The 25,387-nt window shown below is 33.6% G+C and overlaps 1 protein-coding gene across 1 annotated transcript in view; it reads left to right on the top strand.

The window, feature by feature from the left end:
* The window catches only part of USH2A (usherin), an 833,496-nt gene that overhangs the window by 122,359 nt on the left and 685,750 nt on the right, over nt 1–25,387 (top strand). Inside the window, exon 9 of the mRNA XM_059039022.2 lies at nt 1,056–1,149. Coding sequence (XP_058895005.1) covers nt 1,056–1,149 — 94 coding nt within the window. The remainder of the gene's footprint in view (nt 1–1,055; nt 1,150–25,387) is intronic.

Below are 25,387 nucleotides of genomic sequence, written 5' to 3'. Positions count from 1 at the left end.
CATTAACTAACATTTTAGAGCAAGCCAGATTCTAATCTTCATGTATTGAATTGGTTTCATACTCTTAAGATTTTGTGGGGAGATTTGTATGCGAGTCTTTGCTGTACATAATAACACATTGTTATAAAATCAATTTTCAAAAGCTGTTTGGTTTAGAAGTTATGATACTATGAATCCAACTTAGAAAATATTTACCAAATATTTTGCTTGGTTTGTTCTGGAATATAATTTTCAAGTATTCTTGAAATCAAAGAGCAGGAGCTAGTTTTAGATTTATAGTTACAACTATAGTACCAGCTAGTTTATAAGTGCTGGGCTTGGTATCCCTGAGTCCACAATTCACAGTTTTATTAGGAATATCTGTTTTCCTTTAAAGGAAAAATCTCCTATACTCTAAGTAATTTATAGATATCTGATCTAATTGAGAACAAATTTAAACAAATGAATAGCTGGAGAACTAGGAGGCAGCATACTCCCTAGTATGGAAATTGTGCATATATAGACAATATTTAAAATTGGTTTGTGCTAGAAGAATGATATATCTTGTGAATAAAGAACATCTTTCAAAAAAGATCAGAATATCAACATGTAAGTGTTATTTGTTAAGTCAGAGCACAATGAAAAAATAATACTATTAAATTTTCACCATCTAATTTTGGGGAAAAAATTGAAATTTGTTAACTTTATTTTCCAGTTTATTCTGAACTATATAGTCTTAACTGTGTTTTCAATAGTTTCAGTAAAAGCCTTTTCTTGGCAGGTTTGTCACATGGTTAATATAGGTGTAAACAACCCAAGATGGGCTTGAAAATTACCTTCATGGTCGGTGTGGTTTGGATATTAATGACGATCCTTCCCATACTTAAGTTAATTTAAAGCTGTTATGAATATACACATGATTAAAGAGAAACTAATTTTTGTGTTGATTAACACATTTGTCTCCCTTGTTGGATTCACATAGTGGATATATATATATATATATATATGCAGGTTTTTAAATATATTCATGATTGAGCTGGTGTTTCTAAGGAGTTATCTCATGCTCATGTTCACAGGTGTCAGTGCTGTGGTCATGCTGATAAGTGTGACATGAGAAGCCAACCCTATAGATGCCTCTGCTCTCGGGAAAGTTTCACTGAAGGACTTCATGTGAGTTCTCTGTTTATGCATGGAAATCTCAAAAAAGAGGGGTTGGGATGTTGAATATAAATTTCTTAAACTTGATTTGGTCTAATTTCTGGGTATGAATAAAAGTAAATTGATATGAATTTAAAATGTTAATTAGTTCAGAAAACTTTTTCATAGAGAAAAATTAAAGCCTTCAATAAATTTGAAAATTTCATTTAAAAATACTCTAAGGGAGAAATAACAACTAATACTATACCCAGAGATTTTCTTTTTCCTTTCTTTTTTCATCTTTGTTTCATCAGCATTATCATGTTTATCATATTTTATAAAACAATTTTTAAGGTATCTGAATAGATGGCACTAAAAAAAAAAAGGGTCACATTACTACACCTAAAGGGTAAATTTGTGCAAAGGTATATTGAGAGATCTTTATGTACTTGCATCAATCAAGTTTAGTTCATTACTGATATCAGGAATTTTAAGTAGTTAATTTGAAAATCTACAGTAAAATTACTTAGAAATTACATTATTTTAGCTTGTCTATGATCATCAGGGTAAGTTTCATAGTTGAAGTGGAAATTTAGCTACATCTTTAGGAATAAGAGGTAAATGAAAAAAATTTGAGAGAGATTTGTTAGAAATATTCAGCATAAATATCAGTAACAGCTCACATGAAAGAGGGTTACAGCAGCAGTAACAGTCATACCAAAAATAAAAGTTAAGAGTATGGAGTCTTCAGTAAATGGTGTTTAAAGCAATTGGCTGCCAATTTGGACGAAAATAAAGTTCAAGGCCTACCTCATAGCATGTACAAAAATCTAGGCACTTAAAGAATTAAGTGTAAAAATAACTGTAAATTTATTAAAATAATGATTAGAACAGTATTTCTAAATCTCAGGTGGGGTGTCTATATAAGTATAGCATATGAAATACACAAAAAACAAACAAGCATATCAGGAGTCATGAAAAAATATTGACATTTTGTCATATAAATATTTAAAATTCTTTATAGTGTAAGGACTAAAATAACTATAGTGTAATGATAAGTGATGGGGCTGATAGAAAATACTTACATCATATTAACAGATAAAGATTTTTTAAAATCTTTATTGGAGTATAATTGCTTTACAATGGTGTGTTAGTTTCTGCTTTACAACGAAGTGAATCAGTTATACGTATACATATGTCCCCATATCTCTTCCCTCTTGCATCTCCCTCCCTCCCACCCTCCCTATCCCACCCCTCTACGTGGTCACAAACCACCTAGCTGATCTCCCTGTGCCATGCGGCTGCTTCCCACTAGCTATCCACCCTACATTTGGTAGTGTATATATGTCCATGCCACTCTCTCACTTTGTCTCAGCTTACCCTCCCCACTCCCCATATCCTCAAGTCCATGCTCTAGTAGGTCTGTGTTGTATTCCTGTCCTACCCCTAGGCTCTTCATGACATTTTTTTCCCCTTAGATTCCATATATATGTGTTAGCATATGGTATTTGTTTTTCTCCTTCTGACTTACTTCACTGTGTATGACAGACTGCAGGTCTATCCACCTCATTACAAATAACTCAGTTTCATTTCTTTTTATGGCTGAGTAATATTCCATTGTATATATGTGCCACATCTTCTTTATCCATTCATCTGTTGATGGACACTTAGGTTGCTTCCATGTCCTGGCTATTGTAAATAGAGCTGCAATGAACATTTTAGTACATGACTCTTTTTGAATTATGGTTTTCTCAGGGTATATGCCCAGTAGTGGGATTGTGGGGTCGTATGGTAGTTTTATTTGTAGTTTTTTAAGGAACCTCCATACTGTTCTCCATAGTGGCTGTATCAATTTACATTCCCACCAGCAGTGCAAGAGGGTTCCCTTTTCTCCACACCCTCTCCAGCATTTATTGTTTCTAGATATTTTGATGATGGCCATTCTGACCAGTGTGAGATGATATCTCATTGTAGTTTTGATTTGCATTTCCCTAATGATTAATGATGTTGAGCATTCTTTCATGTGTTTGTTGGCAATCTGTATATCTTCTTTGGAGAAATGTCTATTTAGGTCTTCTGCCCATTTTTGGATTGGGTTGTTTTTTTTTTTGTTATTGAGCTGCATGAGTTGCTTATAAATTTTGGATATTAATCCTTTGTCAGTTGCTTCATTTGCAACTATTTTCTCCCATTCTGAGGGTTGTATTTTGGTCTTGGTTATGGTATCCTTTGCTGTGCAAAAGCTTTTAAGTGTCATTAGATCCAATTTGTTTATTTTTGCTTTTATTTCCATTTCTCTAGGAGGTGGGTCAAAAAGGATCTTGCTGTGATGTATGTCATAGAGTGTTCTGCCTATGTTTTCCTCTAAGAGTTTGATAGTGTCTGGCCTTACATTTAGATCTTTAATCCTTTTTGAGTTTCTTTTTGTGTATGGTGTTAGGGAGTGTTCTAATTTCATACTTTTACATGTACCTGTCCAGTTTTCCCAGCACCACTTATTGAGGAAGCTGTCTTTTCTCCACTGTATATTCTTGCTTCCTGTATCAAAGATAAGGTGACCATATGTATGTGGGTTTATCTCTGGGCTTTCTATCCTGTTCCATTGATCTATATTTCTGTTTTTGTGCCAGTACCATACTGTGTTGATTACTCTAGCTTTGTAGTATAGTCTGAAGTCAGGGGGCCTGATTTCTCCAGCTCTCTTTTTCTTTCTCAAGATTGCTTAGGCTATTCGGTGTCTTTTGTGTTTCCATACAAATCGTGAAATTTTTTGTTCTAGTTATATAAAAAATGCCAGTTGTAGTTTGATAGGGATTGCATTGAATTGTAGATTGCTTTGGTTAGTAGAGTCATTTTCACAATGTTGATTCTTCGAATCCAAGAACATGGTATATCTCTCCATATATTTGTATCATCTTTAATTTCTTTCATCAGTGTCTTATAATTTTCTGCATACAGGTCTTTTGTCTCCTTAGGTAGGTTTATTCTTGGATATTTTATTCTTCTTGTTGCAGTGGTAAATGGGAGTGTTTTCTTAATTTCACTCTCAGATTTTTCATAATTAGTGTATAAGAATGCCAGAGATTTCTTTGCATTAATTTCGTATCCTGCTGCTTTACCAAATTCATTGATTAGCTCTAGTAGTTTTCTGGTAGCATCTTTGGGATTCTCTATGTATAGTATCATGTCATCTGCAAACAGTGACGGTTTTACTTCTTCTTTTCCGATTTGCATTCCTTTTATTTCTTTTTCTTCTCTGATGGCTGTGGCTAGTATCTTTTCTGACCACAATGCTATGAGACTAGATATCAGTTACAGGAAAAGATCTGTAAAAAATACAAACACATGGAGGCTAAACAATACACTACTTAATAACGAAGTGATCACTGAAAAAATCAAAGAGGAAATCAAAAAATACCTAGAAACAAATGACAATGGAGAGACGACAACCCAAAACCTATGGGATGCAGCAAAAGCTGTTCTAAGTGGGAAGTTTATAGCAATACTATCCTACAGGAAATATCTCGAATAAACAACCTAACCTTGCACGTAAAGCAATTAGAGAAAGAAGAACAAAAAAACCCCAAATTTAGCAGAAGGAAAGAAATCATGAATATCAGATCAGAAATAAATGAAAAAGAAATGAAGGAAACGATAACAAAGATCAATAAAACTAAAAGCTGGTTCTTTGAGAAGATAAACAAAATTGATAAACCATTAGCCAGACTCATCAGGAAAAAAGGGAGAAGACTCAAATCAATAGAATTAGAAATGAAAAAGGAGAAGTAACAGCTAACACTGCAGAAATACAAAAAATTATGAGAGACTACTACAAGCAACTCCATGGCAATAAAATGGACAACCTGGAAGAAATGGACAAGTTCTTAGAAATGCACAACCTGCCAAGACTGAACCAAGAAGAAATATGAACAGATCAATCACAAGCACTGACATTGAAACTGTGATTAAAAATCTTCCAACAAACAAAAGCCCAGGACCAGATGGCTTCACAGGCAAATTCTATCAAACATTTAGAGAAGAGCTAACACCTGTCCTTCTCAAACTCTTTCAAAATACAGCAGAGGGAGGAACACTCCCAAACTCATTCCATGGGGCCACCATCACCCTGATACCAAAACCAGACAAAGACGTTGCAAAGAAACAGATAAAGATTTGAGAGCCCCCTAAAAAGGCAAAACACACTGTTCTTCTACAAGTACTGCTTACACTTCTGACACCAGATGCATGGGGTTTTTGTACCTAAAGTAGTTCACTTCTCTGTGGACACCAACTGGGTGTCCTACAATTTAATTCGATTCTGACACTAACTGGAAGTATCACAGACCCCATGGGTTTAGAGGTCAGTCCCACAAGAGAGCTCTCACTTTAGATGCCAGCTGCAAGTAGTGGGTCCCCAGGTTAACTACAACTTCGGTCTGACTTCGCTGCAAATTGGGAGTTCCCCAACCCCCTTTTTGGTTTGATAATTTACTAGAATGGCTCACAAAACTCAAGTAAATACTTTACTTATTAGATGACCATTTATTATAAAAGGATGCAACTCAAGAACAGCCCAGATGGAAGGAATGCGTAGGGAAGATAAGGAAGAAGGGGCACAGAGCTTCCATGTCCTCTCTGACCATGCCACCCTCCCAGCACCTCAATGTGTTTATCAATCTGTGGGCTTTCTGAACCTCTTCAGCCAGAGTTCTTATGGAAGCTTCATTATGTATGATTGATTAAATCATTGGCCATTGATGATTTAACTTGACCTCTAGGCCCTCTCCCTCCCTGGAGATCCAGAGATGGGGCTGAAAGTTCCAACCCTCTAACCCTGGCAACCAGCCCCTGTCCTTAGGGTGTTTCCAAAAATCACGTCATTAAAATAAACTCAGGTGGGGTTGAAAGGGACTTTTTACGAATAAAAAAAAGATGCTCTTTTACCTTTTTGTTCTGGAGCTATTTTAGGAACTGGGGACAGAAACCAAATATTAAAACAAAATATGTCCCTATCATTCTTATCAGTTAGGAAATTACAAGGGTTTTAGGAGTTTTGTGCCAGAGCCCAAAAATATAATTTATTATGTCACAAACCCTAATACACAAAGAACACTTTAAGAATAATTAGAAAAACAATAAATAATAATAATTAGGAGCAAATATGTTAACAAGTAATTTAGAAAGAAGAACTGACAATTTTCAACAAACATATGAAAGGTTACCCAACCTCAGTTTTAATTAGAAAACTGCAAATTATAATAAACTATTGTTTTTAACCTATCAAATTAGCAAAAAGTTTCAAAACTGGTAACATTTAGATTTGTGAGAATGTGAACTTTTTATATATCATTGATGGAACTACCAATTGGTACAAAAATTTTGGAGGATAATTTGGCCATATGTATATTAAATTAAAGTTGTAAATACAATGAGTTACACTATGTAGCTGTCATTCTAAAAAGCAATTCTGCATTGACAAGAGTATGGAATGGTTGTATCTATATCTTTTGTTACATAAATATGGGATTATATGTTAGTGTATTTTAGCTTTTAAAATCATAGCACTGTCTCTTGACTCCTGTATGACTTGTGAGCTTCCCTGCCTTCTAGATCTTTACCTGACTTGTGTTTAGTTAGTCACTTCACTTCTCTGTGTAGTTTGTTTTAGAATTGCATGGAATATCTTGTTCTTTAAAAACCATCTGTAAAGAATTTGGCAAACTCCATTTCTGTCTTCTGAGATTCTTAACCTAATCTAATTTGTTTCTGACTACATTAGTGCATATAGTTCAATGGCAAGAATATTATCTAAAATGCAGGCTTCCTCTGGCACATTTAGGATGTAGTGCTGATCTTTAGTTTCAACTCATGGTCTTTGATTTGGTTACTGCCACCTTTCTTTCTATGTGCTCAAACCAAAACTTTCATGTTCTAATTCAGAGGCCCCTTTGAACTTTTTCTCCAGATCATTGCTTTATACTGCTGATCTTTCTATTTATACATTTAGTCTTCCCCATTAGTTGATAATCCCTCTGAAAGAAGGAATCTTCTACATTTTTTGGATATCTAACACTGGAGGCTTTGAGTTTGATTTGATTAGTATATCATGAAAACAAATCTTTTGAAAAAGCATTGATTTTAATGTTTCATTGTATGGCCTATCATATTGTTGCAGAAAGGAAATTAATTGGATTAACTTGATTGACTCACTCTTTATTCAGCCATAAATGTGTGTTTAAATTTTGGGGATTTTGATTTGTTCTTGATTTTAAAGTGACGTTCATTTGGTTTTTCTTAGTGTCTTCTCCTTTTAATCCTTTAAGATAGACAGTTCTTTCCTGGCAGTCAGTGATTTCTTTCATTAACCTCACACTTTCTCTGTAAACCTACTAATTACCTAATTAAAAATTGCTCTGGAATTAATTGAATAGGGCACCTTGATCTGAATCGGTCTAGTAAATGCAAACTGAGGACTGGCTAATACATTCATTTGATATGTTGTTTTCTGAGATTCTCTTGCTTTATTTTGACTAGTTAGTTCCTCTGCTCCGCCCTCACCCCCATCTCTCTTCCTCTTCATGCCTCATCCCATTTTTTCCCTTTTCTCTCTCTTTAACTGCTCACGGTTAAGTGATTGATATTTTATGATTCTTGCATGATTTCATGCTTCCTCTTAAAAATAGAGCTATTAAATGTTTCCTGGCTTATGATTGGTTTCAGAAGTCAAGTTGGGATTTTCAGACTTGGTCTCAGGTGGTGACTGTTGGATTATGAACTAGTGAAATAATTAACTGTAATTTAGGTTGGGAATACGTTTTAATGCTTCTTGTTTTGACACTAAGTGCCCTTTGAAAACAAAAGTTTCAAAGTTGACTTTTCTGTTATTTTCCTCCTGTCATATTTTGATAATTAATGAATGTAGCCATAAATTAAAAAGCAACAAGTATCATTCACTTACCAAAGTTTGGCAAATGCAGCTGAAGGGAAAAAATAGACTGTTAAGTTGAATGATTTCTCAGTCTTATGATATTTTCAATGGTGCGTTGAAAATAAAAAATGATTTTATAATGCATTCATAGCATGAGCTTCTCTTTTGTTATCATTCTAGATATTTTAATAAATGTGGGACTTAGATATCTGAAAAAGTTGTCTTAAAATAATTTGAAAATATATTTATTCAGATGCTTTTCATGTTGTTCCACTTTTTAAAATAATAAGTTTTGATATAAGCCATTCATATCCTATTGGAACCATGTTCTTTTTAAAGATTTGGACATAATCCAAAAAGAATGTCTTCAATTTCACAGTATTATGCTAGCCATTAATAATATTACTCAATAAACAGTGCTTTTGTGAATTATATTACAGCCATTTGGTAAACAGATGAAAACGTAAGACTTGAGAATATGCCAGTTCTGGGCAATTGTCGGTCCTATGAGAAAGTGTTTTTAGCGGAAGTGAAAATGAATGAAGTCGGGGGAAAGGAATGGAATGGTGAATTCAGAAGCAAGTTCATATATGTAGCCATTCTAGAGAATTTTCTGTATGAAACATTCTTTAGTTGTTTATAAAGTTGATGTTAGGAACTGGTGGTCCTCAGGTGGGAACAGTGTTTAAATAGTTTTTTCTTTAATTTCCAACAAAAGTTTTTAATTTTCTTTCTTTCTTTTTTTTTGGGTTACATCTCTGAATTCTCTTAATTAGAAAGTAGTCCAATACTATGCCCATGTTCCCCATGGCAACAGTTGGCTAACTCAGGGTAGCAATTACCATCTTTAGAGCATTATCACTGTTCAGTTGCTGCTAAATTTACTACTATCCTTAGCTTTTTATCTAGGTGACCTCATTCATGTTGACTACCTGTCTTCAGACACTTTTAAGCTTCTGAACCCTAAAAAACAAAACTCACTAATATTGAGACTTATGCTAGTAGCCAGAATGCATGATTAATTATTTTAGGTATAGCTGGATTGGCAGTCTATTTCATAGCTCCTATTTATTTTGTCCATTCATAAAATTATAAAACTAACAAATAACCAAAAACAGCTCAAGAAAATCTATTACCAAAAACACCACTGATTCTAAGATGAACTTAAAGCCACACTTACTTTTTCTTAAACATTTTGTGAAACCTAAAGCATTTATCTTCGGGAGGCTCACTGACTCTCCTCAGTGCTGTTGGACTGGGAACTCTGACATATTTTGGTATGCTATTGGCAATTTTAAGGCTTTGACTTTAGTGTATTATGTATGCAATAAATAAGAATGGCATATTTCATTAATAGAGAATAATTTTTGCATACTGTCACATTTCTTCTCTCCAAATGACTGAAGCAGTGAGTAGTTAATTTACTGGTCCATTTTAGGATTAATCTATGGAAAAACAAATCCCAACAGACTGGATACTATTCAAAAACTTTTGAGCAAAGTTGAATGTTTTAAAGTAGATTTTAGGATTACATGGCATTGAACTTGCATGGGTCATATGATTGTCGATACTGTTTTAAAATGAGTAATTTTATTTGGATAATTATTTTCACTTATATGTATTTTTAACTTAAATAATTTTTTGAGATAATTGTGAATTCATATACTAGTGTAAGAAATAATACAAAGAGATTTCTTGTCCCCTTTACCAAATATGACTCATGGGAACATCTTGCAGAACTACTGTTTTTTCTTTTTAAATCAACTTTCTTGAAGTATAATTTGCATACAATAGAATACACCCATTTAAAAATGTATAGTTTGATGAGTTTTGGCAAATGTATCCCCTCGTGTAATAACCACCATGATCAAGATATAGAATGTTTTCCTCTCCCCACTCTTTTGTGCTCCTTCGTAGTCAATATCTGCCCCCAAACCTCAATCCCAGGAAACCACCAATCTGTTCAATGTCACTGTAGATTAATTTTGCCTGTTCTAAAATTTCATATCATGGAGTTATTCAATGTGTGTTATTTTGGTACATAGGCTTTGTGGACTTAAAAAATGCACAACATGAGAGTTATGAGTTAAGTTTTATTTGGGGCAAAATGAGGACTGCAGCCCGGGAGACAGCATTTCAGATAGCTCTGAGAAACTGCTCCAAAGAGGTAGGGGGGAAGGTCAGTATATATGTGATTTTGCTGAAGTGAGAATACATGCAGTCAAGCACATATTTTTTTTTTACAGAAGGTCTCTGCTAGTCACGAGGAGCAGACATCACCATGAAGGATTTCAGTGCTTTTCTAGATGTGAGGAGATACAAGAATTGGGCTCATAAAATTGGCTCCTGAAAATATCTATCTGAAGACCTGTTCTACCTGTTTTTCCCAGAGCACAGAGTGCCCCATTGCTGCTCTCCAGCTGAACACCTTTCAGGGAGGTGTTGAAAGTCAGCAGCTTCAGTAGCACGTAATTTAATCCTTGTGGAGGTAGATGGTCAGTGCCCTTGGCAAGTGCCAATTTGTCGTTGACAGCTTCCGTATCCCATCCCCACAACTCCTTTGTACTTTATAGATCATTTCCTAACTAGTCATATTATTAGCTTTATTGTAATAAAGTACCTCTGGTCCACCTGCTCAGGAAGTCCATTTTAACTATCAAAAACTATGTGTTAAGGTCATAGGGGCAGAATACAACCTAGGAATTGGAACTTGTGTATGGAACTAACTAGTCTCTGTCAACTAACATGGTGGCATAGCTACAATATAGGTCTTACTTCTTTTCTCCTCCTGTCTGGTACTTTCTTTACCTGTTCTAAGAGTTCAAGTATTGATAGAATCTAGCTTTAAGAAAAGTGCTATCCGTTGAAACTTGCATCCTTAGAATTTTTCATTTTCTTTGAATAGCTGCATGCACCTTTCAAGGGCTTTGGGCCAAGAATGATGCGCTGACCACTGCCTCTGCCAAGCACTGGCACTTTGTTGGCTACTTAACTAGTCTTTCATCATCGTGTGACATCATTGTCTGCAGGGGTGGTCAAGCATTCACAGAGCAATTTATTAGGAACCATGAATACTTCCCTTGTTCTGTGGCTCTGATTTGTGACCCTTTTATAACATTAATCATGAATTTTATGAATTTTAACTAAAATCAAATCATCAGTATGCATTTTTGTTAGTATTATAAATAGCAGAGCCAGTTTAAAGCATTTTATATAATAAACTTTCCTACCACTCAATAATTTGAATGGTGCCAGCATCACACTCTACATTGCTTTTTATGTAAATGAATATTTCCTGTTATTTGAGAGAGTGTATTCCTTTAGAGCACTGAAGTACAGAAGTATGAGTCATCATGACTAACTTGTGTCATATTTTTATTACACATCAAGCTTTATGACTACTTATGTTTTCTATTTGCTCACAGAAATTTTTTACTCTAAATGTATTTCATTTTATACGATAGTTTTATAACACTAATGAATTAATTCATTTTCATGTAACTAGCATTCTGGCAGTTTGTATTACAGAATCTCCATTAGATGTACATTTAGTGAGTCAAGGTCAAGAATTTCATTTCCTATCTGACACGTGGATGATAATATTTGAAAAACACTTATACTTGTTTCCCTGAGATAGGTATATACAGAAATGTCTTTAAAATACAAGTTTAAAATGTGAAAAAGAGGTTAGGATCAAGGGGATAAATTGAGACAGCTTTATAGAAGAAGTAAATAGAGATGATGAACATATACAAATGAAGAAATATGATATTTAAGAGGATAAAGGTAAATAATTGTCCAAAGCTGAGGAATGGCATGATTCTTCTGAATCCTAAGTAGACTATGAAAAAAATACATAGGTAAGATAAAATGAATCTGATGATCATCAAAGACCAAGAGTAGATACTAAAATGTAACCAGAGAAAAAGATAAATTATTTATAGATCTGAATTATAAGAAACTGTGACATTGGATATCTCAATCCACAGTAGGAGCCAGAAGACAGTGGAATAGTACAATACCTGTGAATTGCAAAGAGAAAATAACCAACAAACATAGAATTGTATTTGTAGCTAACCTATCAATTAACAACAAGGGAGAAAAAGTAAATTTTTGTCTAACAAAAATTTATTAACTTTACCACCAGTAGATTCACTAAAAGAATTTTTAAAGGCTGTACTTCATAAAGAAATATAATGATTTCAGAAAAAAAGGTCTGATATGCAAGAAGGAATTATAAGCAAGTGAACCGGTAAATATATATAAGCTGTATTAAATAATATTGTTAATAATGATATATTTAATAATAAATGTAAACTCTATTAATAATAACATTACAGATGGTGGAGTGTATAAAATAGCAAGATACTCCTAAAATGGACATTAAAATACAATTAAGGGAAAGGAAAATTTTCGACTCCAGCCCCCTCTAGTCATCCTGCTGTGTGTGTCTAAGGTGTCAGACTGAGGGACTGTTGCACACTCATTAAAAGCCTGAGACCTAATTATAGGGTTGTTGAACACTTCCCCACACCCCACACCTTAGACCACATCACTAAAGGCCTATTTTTATGGAGTTCCTTTAATCCAGTACATAATGTGCAGTTTTCAAATAAAAATTAAAAGGCATACTAAAAGACAAAAAGTACAGTTTAAAGAGACAGAGCAAACTTCAGATCCAGATTGATATAGTAGAAATGTTGGAATTATCAGATTGGGAAGTTAAAACAACTATAATTAATACGCTACAGGTTCTAATGGGAAAATGATATAAAATATAAGAACAGATGGGTAATGTAAGCAGAAAGATGGAAATTCTAAAAAAAAAAAAGAAAAATGCTAGAGATCAAAAACACTATAACAGGAGTGAAGGATGTTGTTGATGGATTCATTAGTAGACTGGACATGGCTGAAGAAAGACTCTCTGAGCTTGAGAATATGTCAATAGAAACTTCCAAAACTGAATAGCAAAGAGAAAAATGATTAAAAAAAAAAGAATATCCAAGAACTGTGGGACAATTACAAAAGATATAATATAGGCATAATAGAAATACTAGAAAGAGAAGAAAGAAATGGAAAAGAAAAAGCAATAATGACAGAGAATTTCCCAAGTGAATGTCAGACACCAAACCACTAATCCCGAAAGCCTGAGAACACCAAGCAAAATAAATTCAAAAAATTTACACCCAGGTATATCATATTCAAACCATAGGAAATCAAAGATAAAGAAAAAATCTGAAAAGAAACCAGAAAGAAAAAAAACCAAACACCTAACCTATAGAGGAACAAAGATAAGAATTACTTCTGATGTTGCAGAAACCATGCACACAAGGAAAATTAAATATTTCAAGTGTTGAGAGACACAACCCACCAACCTAGAATTCTGTAACTTGCAAAATTATCCTTCAAAAGTGAAGGAGAAATGAAAACTTTCTCAAACAAAATTGAGGGAATTTGTTGTCAGTAGACGTGTTTGCAAGAAATTCTTCAGAGAGTTCTTCAGAGAACAAAGAAGTTCTTCAGAGAGAAGGAGAATGATATAGATCAGAAGCTTGGATCTACATAAAGAATGGAAGTGACTTAGAGATGGAATAATTAAAGATAAAATAAAACATTTGTTTTTCTTATTTTAATTGATCTAAAAGATAACAATTTGTTCAAAATAATTGCACAGTATATTGGGTTGGCCAAAAAGTTCGTTCGGATTTTTCAGTAAGATGAAAAACTTGAATGAACTTTTTGGCCAACTCCATACTTGATGATTATAGCTTATGTATTAGTGAATCAAGTGGCAACAATGATACAAGGGACAGAAGAGAGGATCCAGGGGTGTTTTGTTTTATTAAAGTACTTATTCTACCCATGAAGTGGTGTAGTGTTATTTGAAAGTGGACTTAGATTAGTTGTAAATTATTGTAAATTAGTTGGAAGTGTATATTACAAACTCTAGGACATCTACTTTTTTAAAAAGAAAAAAAAAAAAAAGGATAATTGATATGCTGAGAAAAGAGAGCAAATGGAATCACATCAAATGCACAATTAAACCAACAAAAGGCAGAAAGAGTAGAAGATAAAAATAGAATTAAAGAATGAGGACAATGAATAGAAAAGAGTAACAGGTACAATAGGCATTACTCCAAATATGTCAGTAATTACTTTAAACATCAATGGCCTAAACATCAATTAAAAGAGTTTGTCAGAGAGGATCAAAAACATGACACAACTATACGTTGTCTACAGGAAACCCACATTAAATATAAAGATACATATAAATTAAAAGTAAAGGAATGGGGCTTCCCTGGTGTGGCGCAGTGGTTGAGAGTCACCTGCCGATGCAGGGGATGCGGGTTTGTGCCCCGGTCTGGGAAGATCCCACATGCCGCAGAGTGGCTGGGCCTGTGAGCCGTGGCCATTGAGCCTTTGTGTCCGGAGCCTGTGCTCCACAAAGGGAGAGGCCACAGCAGTGAGAGGCCTGCATACTGCAAAAAAAAAAAAAAAAAAAAAAGTAAAGGAATGGAGAAAGTTATATCATGTTAACACTAATCAAATGAACACTAGAGTAAATACTGAAATATTAATTTCAGACAGAGCACAGTTAAGAGCAAGGAAAATTATTAAAATTATTAGTGATAAGATGGAGTATTACATAGTAGTAAAAGGATCAAATCTCTAAGGAGACATAACAATCCTTAATGTGCTTGTGCCTAACAACAGAGCATCAAAGTACACAAGGCAGAAACTGATAGAAGAGGAAGTACAAATAGATGAAGTCACTGTCATAGTTAAAGTCTTCAGCACCCCTCTCTTAGAAATGGGCAGATCCAGTAGGCAGAAAATCTGTAAGGGCATAGTTGAATTCAACAACACTTTCAATCAACTGGATATATAATTGAACACCAGTAGATTACTTTGTCCAACAATTGCAGAATATGCATTCTTCTCAAGCTCACTTGGAACATTCACTAGATTAACCACATTCTGGGCCATAAAATGCACCTGAACAAACGTAAAAGAAATCATACAATGTGTGCTCTCAGACCACTTGGTTCCAACTATGGGAGGATATTTTATAAGTGTATATAGGAATACATATTTTGGTGGATCAGGCTTGAGTATGGCTTAGTGTGACACTGATTGTAGATTGTGAGATATGTACCTAAAACACAAACACACAAAGTTTGAAAATGTAAGAAAGCTGGCTTAAACTATATTAATATTAGGTAAAATAGACTTTTTAAAGTTTTATTAGGGATACAGAGGTACATTACATAATGAAAAAAGATGCAATTCTAAGCTTATATGCATCTTACAGTATAGATTCAAAAGTACAGAGCAAAATTTGACAGAACTGGAAGGATAAATTGACAAATCCACCATCAATATAGGTGACTTTAATAATATCTCATTAGTAATTGATAAAACAGGCAGTCCAAAAATGAACAAATAAATAAGAAAAACCTTAGTAATTGAGGATTGAACTAATTTGAAGCCCAAACTAGTAGATTCCTGTGTCCAGCAATGAAAAAATACACATTCTTGTCAAGATCATGTGGAAAATTTATAAACATTGATCATGCATTAATCTATAAAGATGGTCTTAACAAATTATATAGAATTTGTAATCAGAACACATTGTAGGCATTAACTAAATAGTTTTCAGAAAATGACTGCATTGAATCATTTCACCATTATGTAAATCATCAAGAAAAATAGAGTAAGAGAATATAACCCCCAACTAAAATTATGAATCTTGTGTTAATCCAATAAAATTTTATTGAGTACTCATGTACTGAGCAATAGATTTACGTCTCTGAGCAAAGCACAAATTTTATTCTTGAAGAGGTTTTTGCATTCTCTTAAGCTTGGTGGTGGGGATAGAAGACTCAACAGCAATTAATAAGTTAAATATGCATCATGCCAAGTTTTTTTTTTTTTTTTTTTTTGTGGTACGCGGGCCTCTCACTGTTGTGGCCTCTCCCATTGTGGAGCGCAGGCTCCGGACGCACAGGCTCAGCGGCCATGGCTCACGGGCCCAGCCGCTCTGCGGCATGTGGGATCTTCCCGGACCGGGGCACGAACCCGTGTCCCCTGCATCGGCAGGCGGATTCTCAACCACTGCGCCACCAGGGAAGCCCAGCATGCCAAGTTTTTATCTGAGGGCACAGATCTTTATTTTGAATTCTATCAGTAGAAGTGAGGAGGCCAGGAAAGAAAATCAGACAAAGACAGTACAAAAAAGAAAATTTATAGATGATTCTCACTTGTAAACATAAGACTAAAATTTTAAAATGATAACAAACCAAATCTAGCTATTTATAAATAAAATAATATATAGTAGCCAAATTGGGTTTCTCCCAGGAATGCAAGTGAAATTTAGTATTAATAAATTCATTAATATAATTTACCACATTAGCTCATGAAAGGAGGCAAAACATGCTCATTTCAATAGATTTGGAAAACAGCAGTTGACAACATTTCACATCCATCTAGATTAATATTTTCAACACCCTCTGAATTAAAGCAGACTTCCTTAACCTGATAAAAAAAAATCTACAGATTTCTAGAAACAACAGTGCACATAATGGTAATTCCCTTTAAAGTCAGCAATAAGACAAGATTGTCTGTTATTCAACATATTTTTAAAGGGTATAGTCAGTTCAATATGATAAGAAAAAGAAATAAACACTTAAAGATTTGGAAAGAAATAATTCCAACAGGCACATGAAAAGATGCTCAACCTGGCTAATTACTAGAGAAATGCAAATCAAAACTGCAGTGAGGTATCACCTCACACCACTCAGAATGGCCATCATCAAAAAGTCTACAAATAATACATGCTGGAGAGGGTGTGGAGAAAAAGGAACCCTCCTACACTCTTGGTGGGAAAGTAAATTGGTATAGCCACTATGGAGAACAGTATGGAGGTTCCTTAAAAAACTAAAAATAGAGTTACCATATGATCCTACAATGCTACTATTGGGCATATATCCAGAGAAAAATTAATTTGAAAAGATACATGCACCCCAATATTCATTGCAACACTATTTACAGTAGCCAAGACATGGAAGCAACCAAAATGTTCAGTGACAGATGAATGGATAAAGAAGATGTGGTACATATATACAATGGAATATTAGCCGTAAAAAAGAATGAAATAATGCCACCTGCAGCAACGTGGATGGACCTGGAGATTATCATGTTAAGTGAAGTAAGTCAGAGAAAGACAACTCTCATATGATATCACTTATATGTGGAATCTAAAAAAAAAAAAAAAAAAAAAGATACAAATGAACTTATTTACAAAACAGAAATAGACTCACAGACATAGGAAACAAATTTATGGTTACCAAAGTGGGTAGCACAGGTAGGGGGGAGATAAATTAGGAATTTCGGATTAACATATATACGCTATTATATATAAAATAGGTAACCAACAGGGACCTACTATATAGCACAGGGAACTATAGTCAATATCTTGTAATAACCTATAATGGAAAATAATCTGAAAAAGAATATATACATGTATGTATATATATATATATATATATATATACATATATCAATACATATAACTGAATCACTTTGCAATACACCTGAAACTAATACATTGTAAATTAACTATAATTCAATTAAAAATATTTAAGAGAAATAATTGAACTGCTAGTATATGAAGACAAGATGATTTGGTCATAAAATGACAGAAAACTTGATAAATTATTAAACATTAATGGGTTCAGTAATCCTAGATGAAGGATGGATTCATGGAAATCAATTGCCTTTTATATAACAGAATAACAAATAGGAAGCTTAATTTGAAAAGAGATACTAGTAGGAATATCCAAAGGAAAACCTACCAAATGATGTGTATGATGAAAACATTATTGAAAAATATTTGAAAGACCTAAATTATTGGAGAACTACACCATGCTCATATAGAGGAAGATTTAATATAACAGATGTCAATTCTCCCCAATCATAATATAAATTCAGTTTAATTCTAATCAAAATATTACAACAGATTTTTTTTTCTGTGACTTGACAAACATATTCTAACGTAAAGACATTAGAGGAGTGCAAACAGTGGAAATAAATTTGGGGAAGATAGTGGCAGGGTCTTGCCCTTTGCAATATTTTCTTATGAAGATAAATAACATTTTTCCCTTGGATTTCTGGACACATGAAGCATAAACTAACAAAGGAGGAAATTGGTAAATGTGGCTATGTTAAAATTAGAAACTTCTAATCATCAAAAACTACCTTTTTAAGAAAAGAAAGAAAAACTACAGAGTAGCAGATGATATTGGCAACACAATGCATATAACAAAGGGAACTTCTAAATCATACAAACTAATTGAAAAACTTACCAAAATAATGAATGGGTAATTCACAGAAGAGGCCAGAAGTGGCAACTTAAATGGTCAATATACATATGAAAACATCTGAACCTTCACTGGTTATTGATAAAGTAAGCAAAACTATGAGATAACGGTTTATACCCATGAGGTTGGTAAAGATGAAAAAATCTGAAAATTTCAGATGCTGACAAAGATGTGAATTACGTACTGAACACTGATATGCCACTGATGGGAAGGTGTCACCACTGTGGAAAAACAATTTGCAAATATTTAAATGAAATACAGCAGTGGATATGAATGAATATAGGTATTGTGTCAACATTAGACTTCTCAAACAATGGAGTGCAAAAAGCTTGTTTTAGAATAATACAGTATACCATTTATGTAAGATTAAAACCATGTAGAACAATACTATGTTACAAGTAATGCAAAAATATAAAGTATAAGTATCAAGAAATACTTGTGAATGAATATTACTAAATTCAGATGTTATTGGTAGGGTGGAATGTATACGGCATTTTATTTTATTTTCGTCACGTGGTGGATAAGGAACACAATTATTTGTTTATATAAATTTTGCATGTCTTAAATATCTCAACATAATTTTCCTAAAATATAATAATTTGATTTATTAATCTATTAGGAACATATTATCTATGTTAAGTATTCATTCTATCGGTAAAGACGGTGGAGGTGATGCTACTCTCTTCAGCATGGAATAACCATTACAAAATTAATGATTACTGTGTACCCTTATTGTTCTAATGTGAAGCTTCATCATTTGCTCTCTTCATTTAACAAATATTTATGAAATGCCTTCTATATATAGAACCTTATGCTAGAGTACAACCATAAAATCTTGATTATAGGTGCAAGTATTTGAAAATATTGAAGGACTTTCATTTTTGAAATTCAAAAAAGATTCCCTGGAAGACACTAATTACTATAATAAAAGGAGATGACTTTAATGTAAACAAGTGATTCAGGCTGACAATTTGTAATTAACAAATAATATAAATATTGTTGACATTTTAAATCTTAAAAGGAAAAATTAAATGCAGCTATACTAATAAGAGGATTTTTAATTTACTAATCTAGTACTCATGTCTAGCACTAGATAAAATTTGGAATGTAAGTTGGCTTTATATCCAAATAGTAACTCAAATGCATTTTTATGTCTACTCATTAAACTTAAATGACAGATATAATAGATTATGATTCTTAATATAGGAATCCATATTTTATATTACATATATTATTTGGAACAGTTGCATATAAAGAACATTTTAAATATAATCCATTTCTTTTTCATTAAATTTCTTTTCAAAATATGCAGTTTATATTATACAAATGTGTTCTTTACTCCAGGCCATATTTTCTGGCCTATAAACAGGGTTAAATTATTATATCACACAGTGGAATTGCTTTGGCTTGGCCACTGCCCACAAACTTGAGCAAATCTTAAAGTACTCCTTCTGGACTCTTGGGGGAACCTGTTGTATCTTCACATGTGTCTTTTTAGTGCACTGAACAAGTCACACAATAAAAAGAAAGAGGGGGAAATAAAAGAACAGAAAGCTCAAGGGAAGAATCAAATATCAAACACCATCAGTAAGATTACATAGTAATCCATAGGTAACATTTTGCAGGTAAAATATTGCATTTACCTTTAAACCTTTTATATTACTATTTAATTAAATACTGCACGTACTAAGTTACCATCCTGCAGCATGTTATAAATGTAAGCAATCTATTAGGTCACTCCTCCATACATTCATGCATTTATCAAACATATATTGATCACTTATTGTGTGCAAAGCATTCAGCCATTTTCTGTCTACATTCTCTCCAGAGTTGGAAGTTTTATCTATGCTTCCACACCCACCCCACCCAATCTATCATGATGATAAATTAACAAGTTTGTGTAGCAATACCTTTACGATTGGAACGTTAGAGATACCTAGAGAAACTTCTATCGGAAAAAATAGTTACATGAGTACACTGAAGTTCTTATGTTTATAAAGATGATTTCTCTAGTAGTCAAAAGAAATTACACGAAATGGCATCATTTGAATTACAACTGCCACTACATTCGAAGGAAAGAGGAAGCTTGAATAGGGCCTGAGGACAATTATTATTATTAGAGATTTAAGACTCTTAAAATTTCCAACATACTGGTCTGGCTTCTACTGATGAGAAAGGAGCAATTTACAGACCTTCCAAAGATCTCTAATTCATTTAGGCCATTTGGGAATAGAGTGACAAATAACCTCTTTTAGCTCCGTAAGTAGTACTATACTGACTAAAAAGTGAGCAGTTTATAATCTCTCACTTTGAAACAGATTGCCTTGTTTCCCTTCCCGTAGAGGCAGGGGCTGCCTACATACCTCTGAATTTTCCAGCCAGGAGTGGGGTGACTCCTAGTTTGGGTTTCCCTGGCTCTGCCATCCAGTTTACACGCTGAACAGAAGGAGGTAAGAATGGACATCTAGCCATAGTGAATCCACTCAACACCTCCCTCCCTCAGAGGTCATTTTCTATCCCTGGAAACAGCCTAGCATGGTAATTAGGAGCAAGGGCTATCTATCTACATGTGTATGTATGTACGTATGTATGTCATTTGTGTATCTAAATTGAATACCTGCTGTGTGTTAGGGCTTCCTCTAGGCCCTGGAAATATATTAATGAATAAAAACCAGTAAACTTTTCTGCCCTTAGAAATTTTTACATTCTAGTTTACACTAGTTGATGTTCTACTGGATGATTTTCGAAATTTATTCAATTTCTTTCCTATTCCTCAGTTTTCTCAGTTGTAAAATGGAGGTAATAGCAACTACTACTTCATAGGTTGTTGGATAGATTTAGTCATCAAATACGTATGACGCACTTAGGCCTGACATCATAAGCCTTAGCTCTTCTCAGTATATGGGAAGCATTGCCTAGATAAAGACATCTGTGGGCATTTTACTGTTGAGGGTAGAAAGGGAAATAATTTTGTCTCACTTTTGTTTTTATGCTAGAGCCAGGAATGAAAGAAATGAATTCACTGATAGAAATGAGCTTTCGTTGCATCAACCGTTCATTGATTTATTCACTCATTCATACGTTCATTTGTGCATTCCCTCACCCAGTAAACATTTATTGAGCAGTTACAAAGTTCCAGGCATTATGCTGGGATTCATTAGATCAATAAAATCTGGTTCCTGCTTAAGGAAGCTCAGAATCTAACAAGGATAACAGAGAAGTAAAGTACTATTATAATATTCTATTATAATTGCAGTAATTTTAAAAGTATTGACAAAATGCTATTTTCTCTATGCATGCTTAAGGAGATAAGTCAGTACCCATAGTTCTTCTTTGCACCTCTAAAATTTTAGCCTGTATGATATGCACTAGACTTTAAAAAAAGATTATTTCATTTATTTACCAGAATTGCGGAATTAACTACTCTTTGTAAATTTTCCAGATGTGATCTTTTAAAATGAACATTAAAAGAAGTTTTAATCTGTTTTTTGAAATCATTAAAAAACAAATTGTTCACTTCTTTGTTTTCTTAACCTGTGACTGTTAAAAACAAGTTGTTTTTGATGACTCATGGTCATCATTATGAACTTGAGCTTTCAAAGGGCATTGAGTCTGTTGGACGGTTGAGTCTGTTGAGCTCTTCTGTTAGTAACTTGTGGGACGACCCCACCCACCTCCCATCTTCCCATGGCCTTTATGTATTTTTGGCTAAGAGGACATTTTCTTCTTCCTTCCTTCAAAGACACATAATGAGCATTTAAGATGGCTGGATAAGTGACTGAAGAAATGTGTTGCTGCTATAGTTACATTTTTGAAAATGGGACTATATGTATGTTTGTACTTTTTGTGTAATTTTGGATCAGATTTGAAATATTGGCAATAGTAGATCAAAATTGAGACTGATGGGAGTAGAGTTGATAAAAGTGCTTTTGGACCTGTGGATAATCTTTGAAAGACTGTCTTTGCTAGTCTGTAATAGTAACAAAAGAACACTATTCCAGTTTAATGGTCCAGAAGAGAGAAATGTCATTGTGTAATATTAATACGTAATGTAGTAAAATAAATGGCATCAGTGTCTCCTATAGTTAATGATTATTCTATGATTTGTCTACCTGAACGTGTCAAAATATTTGGCTGCAACTTAGGGGAGTTGATTAATAGCCTTTAAGATGCTATCAGAATGAAAGCAATTAAATGAATCAGTTGATAAAGGTCCTCACCCGGATATAACCATTGTCTAACTTTATAATTTGAACAACCAGGGACATATCAGGGGGAATCCAGTTGGTACAGAAGAAACTGAAACATAATCAAAAGTGACAAATGATCAGCTGGAGATTGGGAGAACGTTAGGTAGAAAAACATTTGGGTCAGAACCAAAATATAAGATATACAACTATTTCTAGATTTTAAATGAAACTTTAAAAGTAATTAACAGAAAAGATAAAAATAATTGTGAGAATTCAAACATTTACTCGTCATGCCCTTAATCATTATTTCTTCCATTTTGTCATGATATTCTTTGTATTATCGAAAAGGAGTTGTGAGAAACAGAATTATAAGATGAAAAATGTAACAGTTTTATGAAATGTTGTAATCAAAAGATATACTACAGAGTATTCCTTCTCTCATCTGTCTTTGTAAACCACATAAAATGATAAAAACACAGCTTCATCCTTAAGATCAGAGGCCAAAATGTGTGTCAAGGTGCCATAGTTGGGTATGTTTTAAATCAAACTTTAAAACAGAAATTTAAGCTGTCATTTCTCAAAATCCTTGCTTCTATATGTTAATCTCATCATTTTGAAATTTTTCTATCATTTAAAAATCATATCTGTTTACTGGTAATTCATGTACTCTTTCAGCGTACATTATGCTCAAAGAGAGAGTCATTTTCTTTGTAGTATCTTATTGATCTGTGTGTAATTTAAAATAAGATCATTTTAATTTTCTTAGCTTTTCTTAGTGAAATGGTACATGCAAATGATGCAAATAATGTATAATTTTCTTGTAATCATCCATGCAGTTGCATTTTATTTGCACACAATTTTTAATACATTAGTAATAAATGCACACTGTGGAAAGAAATAATGTTATAAAAAGTAAGTCATCTGTAACCCTACCGCCCCTAGACAACCTTGGCAAATAGTTTACATCCTTTCAGATTTTTTATTATTGATATTCTATGAAAGAAATCTGTGTCATCTATCTCTGTCTTCTTAAAGTTGTATCTCTGTATTCATATTCACAGATGAGTCTACCTTTATCTAGAAAATAGGCTTATACTCTACATACTACTTTTCACTTGGTTTTTAATTTCAAATTGTATTATAAATACTTACCTACATTTGTCCTTATGAATGGTTGCATTATATTTCTTTGAATATATATGATATTTTTTAGCCATTTCTTTGCTTTTGGACATTTATCTTGTATCCTTTTCTTTCCTATTATAAAAAAATTCTTTCTCAAATAGTTTAAAAAATGTACTTTTCTGAATTCCCAGTGGAATTGTTGGGTCCAGTGGAAGGTACGCATATGCTGTCCTGAAAGCTGTGGACAAACTCCCATCCTAGATATATTGTCTCAACTGGCCTTTTCTACAAACTCCTGCACCCTAGTGTTAGAATTTTTTTTTTCCAAAAAAAATTTGAGAGTTGAAAAACGATAGCTATGCTTGCTTTCTCCAGAAAAGGCTAAAATATTACCAGTATTTCTGTAGGTTTTTTATTGTCCACAAAAAGAAGGCTAGCCATGTAACAACTACTTGGTCAGACCCAAATCAACCAATTAGGTTCGTGGCAAATTCCTCTTTGTTTTTAAACATTAAAGGAGTGAGGACTGTATTTTTAGAATATCAATAAAATATTTAGTCCAGTATTATTTACAAAAAGACTTTTTGAGAATGGCTTCTAAGTTGACAATAAGGATAAAATCTCAAAGGAATCTTTTTAGATCACAGTCTAAAAGCATAAATGTGCTCGTAAGAATATCAAAGGAATGTTTTCGCTGGATTCACTCCACTAATTCATGTAGGCAACATCCCAAACTCCAACAGCCGGCAGTTGCTTTGTTGAAGACAAACTGCACCTGTAATCAGTGTGACAGGACCACAGGTTGCATATCATCACTTCCACCAAGTTATGCAAGAAAGCGTAACTTGAATAATATTAACACCATCATTGGGAGAGCACAGACGTTAATAAGAATACTTTTAAATGAAGTAAAAAAAAAAAAATAGACTTCAGGCATTGAAGCAAAATTTTGCATTTGGCCAAGGTTTTTCAGTGGGATAGAGTTTTTAAAACATTGGGAATGAGGTTAATTTCATGGCTAATTGACCTGGGGAAGAAAATGTAATAAGTGCATTTCTCTTCTCCAAAGCCAGGAGGTCAGAGTGAGTATTCATCTATCCTTCTTATCCACACTTAGGGCTACTAGAAATGATCTCCTGGTGATGTCTGATGGCTACTAGGAATGAAGTGTAGATGAGACCTCCTCAGTAGTTGTAGCTACAGATGATAAACCAGAAATGCATTTTGGTCATAAATTGCTCCTTGGTCCACTCTGTAGCCTACATCATCTAAATCAGACCAGTACGTTTATGATCACAAAAATCTCCTATCAATGGTTGTAGACAATATATTACACAGGGACTGTCTTACATACTGCTGGTGTCATTTGAACTTGAGATCAACACCTCTGTTGGATTTTTATCCTGCTCATCCTCCTCATTCCTCCTCCTCCATCTTGTAACTTCCAGATTTTGAAAGCATAGTATGTGCCAGGCTTTATGTTGAGCATTTTTTATTTATTTTTAAAATTTTTATTGGAGTATAGCTGATTTACAATGTTGTGTTATTGTCTGCTGTAGAGCATTTTAAAAATATTGCCACTTATCCTCAGATTATTTTGAGTCTGTAACAGTTAAGGTGTTGTGTTACATTGCCTTCCTTTTAGAGGT

Source organism: Kogia breviceps, chromosome 1 (genome assembly GCF_026419965.1).
Source record: "Kogia breviceps isolate mKogBre1 chromosome 1, mKogBre1 haplotype 1, whole genome shotgun sequence".
Lineage (NCBI taxonomy): Eukaryota > Metazoa > Chordata > Mammalia > Artiodactyla > Physeteridae > Kogia > Kogia breviceps.
Note: the sequence above shows the minus strand (reverse complement) of the source record. Positions and strands in the feature narration are given on the sequence as shown.